General features: G+C 29.8%; 1 protein-coding gene across 1 annotated transcript; it reads right to left on the bottom strand.

Moving 5' to 3' along the window:
* Nucleotides 1-256: 256 nt before the first annotated feature.
* On the bottom strand, nucleotides 257-2,339 carry LOC146953363 (protein RGF1 INDUCIBLE TRANSCRIPTION FACTOR 1-like). Its single transcript, XM_085709219.1, has 3 exons — nucleotides 1,988-2,339; nucleotides 1,115-1,270; nucleotides 257-558 (listed from the first exon to the last, which is right to left on the bottom strand). The coding sequence occupies exons 1-3, from the start codon at nucleotides 2,243-2,245 to the stop codon at nucleotides 388-390; spliced, it is 585 nt and encodes a 194-aa protein (XP_085565345.1). The 5' UTR covers nucleotides 2,246-2,339; the 3' UTR covers nucleotides 257-387.
* Between the last annotated feature and the right edge of the window lie 664 nt (nucleotides 2,340-3,003).

Below are 3,003 nucleotides of genomic sequence, written 5' to 3'. Positions count from 1 at the left end.
TGCTACCTATAGTTCTAAGGGAACAGACCTTATTATACCATTACGAAGGTCACAAACATATGTCAGATTTTGGGAATCCTAAAAATGATGCAAAATAGGTACTATTGCTACTAGATTGATTTTTATGTTAATGAGTACTATGCATGTACATCATGCATATGCAAATGATATGATATATGTTTGGTTTAAAACAATCATTTGACCATTTTTGCACCACTCATATCAAAGCTAAATGGACCATAAACACCCAACTTATACATGAAATTAATTTCTTATTATGTTATATAATGAACTTGTGTTTCTAAAAAAAGTTGCAATAAATCTTATTTACCAAGTATATAAGCAAATAATATAATCAAGAAAGAAAGAAGAGAAATTTGAAAATTTTCAATAATCATTTACAAAACTAGAGATAGATCTCATAGGAGTGCTTTTCCTTGGACGTTTTCTGAGATTCACCCTTTCAACAGATTCATTTGGTTCAACAGTAGAGATAGATGACTCAGCCTCTGAATTTTGGTGATCATTTTGGTTGACTCCAAGCTCCTCAATTGTGATCTAACAATACACATGATTTAAATCATAAAAGTAATAAGCAAGCAAATAAATTTCACATTAAATTAAAATCTAGGTTTAAATGTGTTTTCATTTAATTTTTTGTCCCTACTAATTAACACTTTTATGTTTTGGTCCTTATAATTTTGTTGTAGTCCTTACATTTTGATCAGTTTCAATATAAATAAATTTTGCACGAACTAAAACAAAATAATAAGAACTAAACAACACAAAAGTCTACGTTTGCAATGATAAAAAATAGTTATAAGGACCGAAAATATAATATTTATAAGTACTAAAAATATATTTAAACCTTTTATCTACTCAAAAGCATATTTAAACCTACTAAAGTATATATGTTGTTTGTACCAAAAAAAAAAAAAAAACAAAAGTATATACACCCTCCGGTCACTAATATAAGCAAAAGTTTGATTTTTAGATTCATTCATTAAATGACGTATGTAGCTTATAATAAAGACTACATACGTCATTTAATGAATGAATCTAAAAATCAAAATTTTGCTTATATTAGTGACCGGAGGGTGTATGTTGTTGTTACCTTGCATTTGATGGAACAGAATCTGTTACGCTTATCTTGTAACTGTTTGCCACATTCTTCACAAATTCCACCAGCTTGCTTTTGAGATGTTGATGTCTTTGCTACTGCTAGTCGGGGTTTGATAAGCACAATCTTGTCATTGTTTGATATATAAGTCTGCAAAATCATGTCACGTTGTAAGTACAAAGTTAGGTTAAGTATTTAATCAGACAAATAAATCCATATGTTACTTCTACGGGTTGATCTATGAAGCACATACATTCCTTGAATTAGGCGTGTCCCGATGTCGGACATGCGTTGTGTTTGACACCGACACGACACTGATACATATAGTTACATTGAATTATGTGATTTTTTTTCAAATTATTAGCGGATACCGGCGTGTCAGTGTTCTTGTTGTGTCTGATGTCCGTGTTTGTGTTTAAAACCATCAAGACTATGACTAATGGAGAATAGTTAATAGAACAGCACAATTCATTTCAACAATTTAAACCACTTAAAAAATTTATATATTCATCAATGGTTATCATTCACACAATCATACGAGCAAAATAAATCAACCATAATGTAGCATAAACTATCCATCAGATTACAATTAAGAAACTGAATTGATTCACTCAATAAATGGCCTAAGAGCAAATTAGATCAATAAATGACATTGCAATTCATTAAGAAACATAATTGATTTCAAAAAATATTAATGAAATCAATTACTACCTCCGGTTCTATTTATATGAGAAAATTGGGTCAACAAAAATTGATGTATCTGATTCAAAATTCAGTCAAGTTAGATCAACTTTTGTTGACCTTACTTTCTCTCAGGACCAGCAGAGGGAGTAGTAAACAATAACGACAAAGTAGAGAGAAAAGAACCTGAATATATGAGCAATCAAAATACTTGAGTAGGTCAGTATATTTTGCAACATCTACATAGCAATATCTGTATATCTGAACCTTTCGATGAAGTGAATGAGATTCCTTATCATACCTACAAAAACTGATTCCACAATCCAAACAAAACACATTCTTCTCATTAAACTTTTCTTTGTGGTTTTTGCAATTTCCAAACCTATCTATCAAAAGTGCATCAAGCCAATCTTCTTTTCCATTTGGTAAACTACGCTTCACCATCTGCAAAATAATTCAATAAATAAACTTTGGATTAAAATTAAATAATAATAAAACATGAACACAAATTCAATGATCAAGGATCAATATTTCTCCACTATTATCAAATTACAAGAATATCAATCATCAAGAAAGAGTAGCACAAATTTCAATCTCCAAGAAAACCACTTTTGCAAGTAAAATAAACTTGTAATATATGGTACTAAAATTTTAACACAAGATGGGACTATTTTGAAGAATCACATGAACCATGAATGCTCCAAAATTTGTGAATGTGGAAAAGGGTATGAAATATTGAATCAATTATCATGAAATTGTGAAATTGCAATTGAACTTTGACACACAAAAAAATAATATCATAGCAAGGTAAAACAACTAAAAGAACACATGCAAAAGAATAAGAAATTGATAAGCAAGAAGTTTATGAGCTGACAATGTTACCTTTGTTCTTTCTCTCGACCAAGACACTGAAAGGGAGAGAAGATGGTATTATTAAAAATATATAAAGTATAACCAAAATATAATAATTATATAATTCTCAAAAACTGAAAAAGAAAAGAGTTAAGTTTGGAAACAAAATATTTTAAAATTCAAAGGGTTGTGACTGTGATTATGGGACGATTTTGTAAGATTGTTTTTCAATCTTCAATTGGAATTGGAAAAGTTTCTGTAAAAAGGAAAAAAAAAATAGAATTGGAAAAGTCACGTGGGGCCAAAAAATGGACCTCTATTGACACGCGCTCAACCCTCGCTTTTTTTTT

Source organism: Medicago sativa, chromosome 1 (assembly GCF_051527215.1).
Source record: "Medicago sativa cultivar Bolivia chromosome 1, Bolivia_mono, whole genome shotgun sequence".
Classification (NCBI taxonomy): domain Eukaryota; kingdom Viridiplantae; phylum Streptophyta; class Magnoliopsida; order Fabales; family Fabaceae; genus Medicago; species Medicago sativa.
The sequence above is the reverse complement of the archived record's forward strand: the minus strand, read 5'-3'. Positions and strand labels throughout refer to the sequence as shown.

Coding starts and splice junctions, on each gene's coding strand:
- LOC146953363 (XM_085709219.1), bottom strand. CDS start 2,245: ATGGTGAAGCGTAGTTTACCAAATGGAAAAGAAGATTGGCTTGATGCA. Junction 1,271..1,987: donor TTGATTGCTCATATATTCAG/GTTCTTTTCTCT, acceptor ATGATTTTGCAG/ACTTATATATCAAACAATGA. Junction 559..1,114: donor TCTGTTCCATCAAATGCAAG/GTAACAACAACA, acceptor GTGTATTGTTAG/ATCACAATTGAGGAGCTTGG.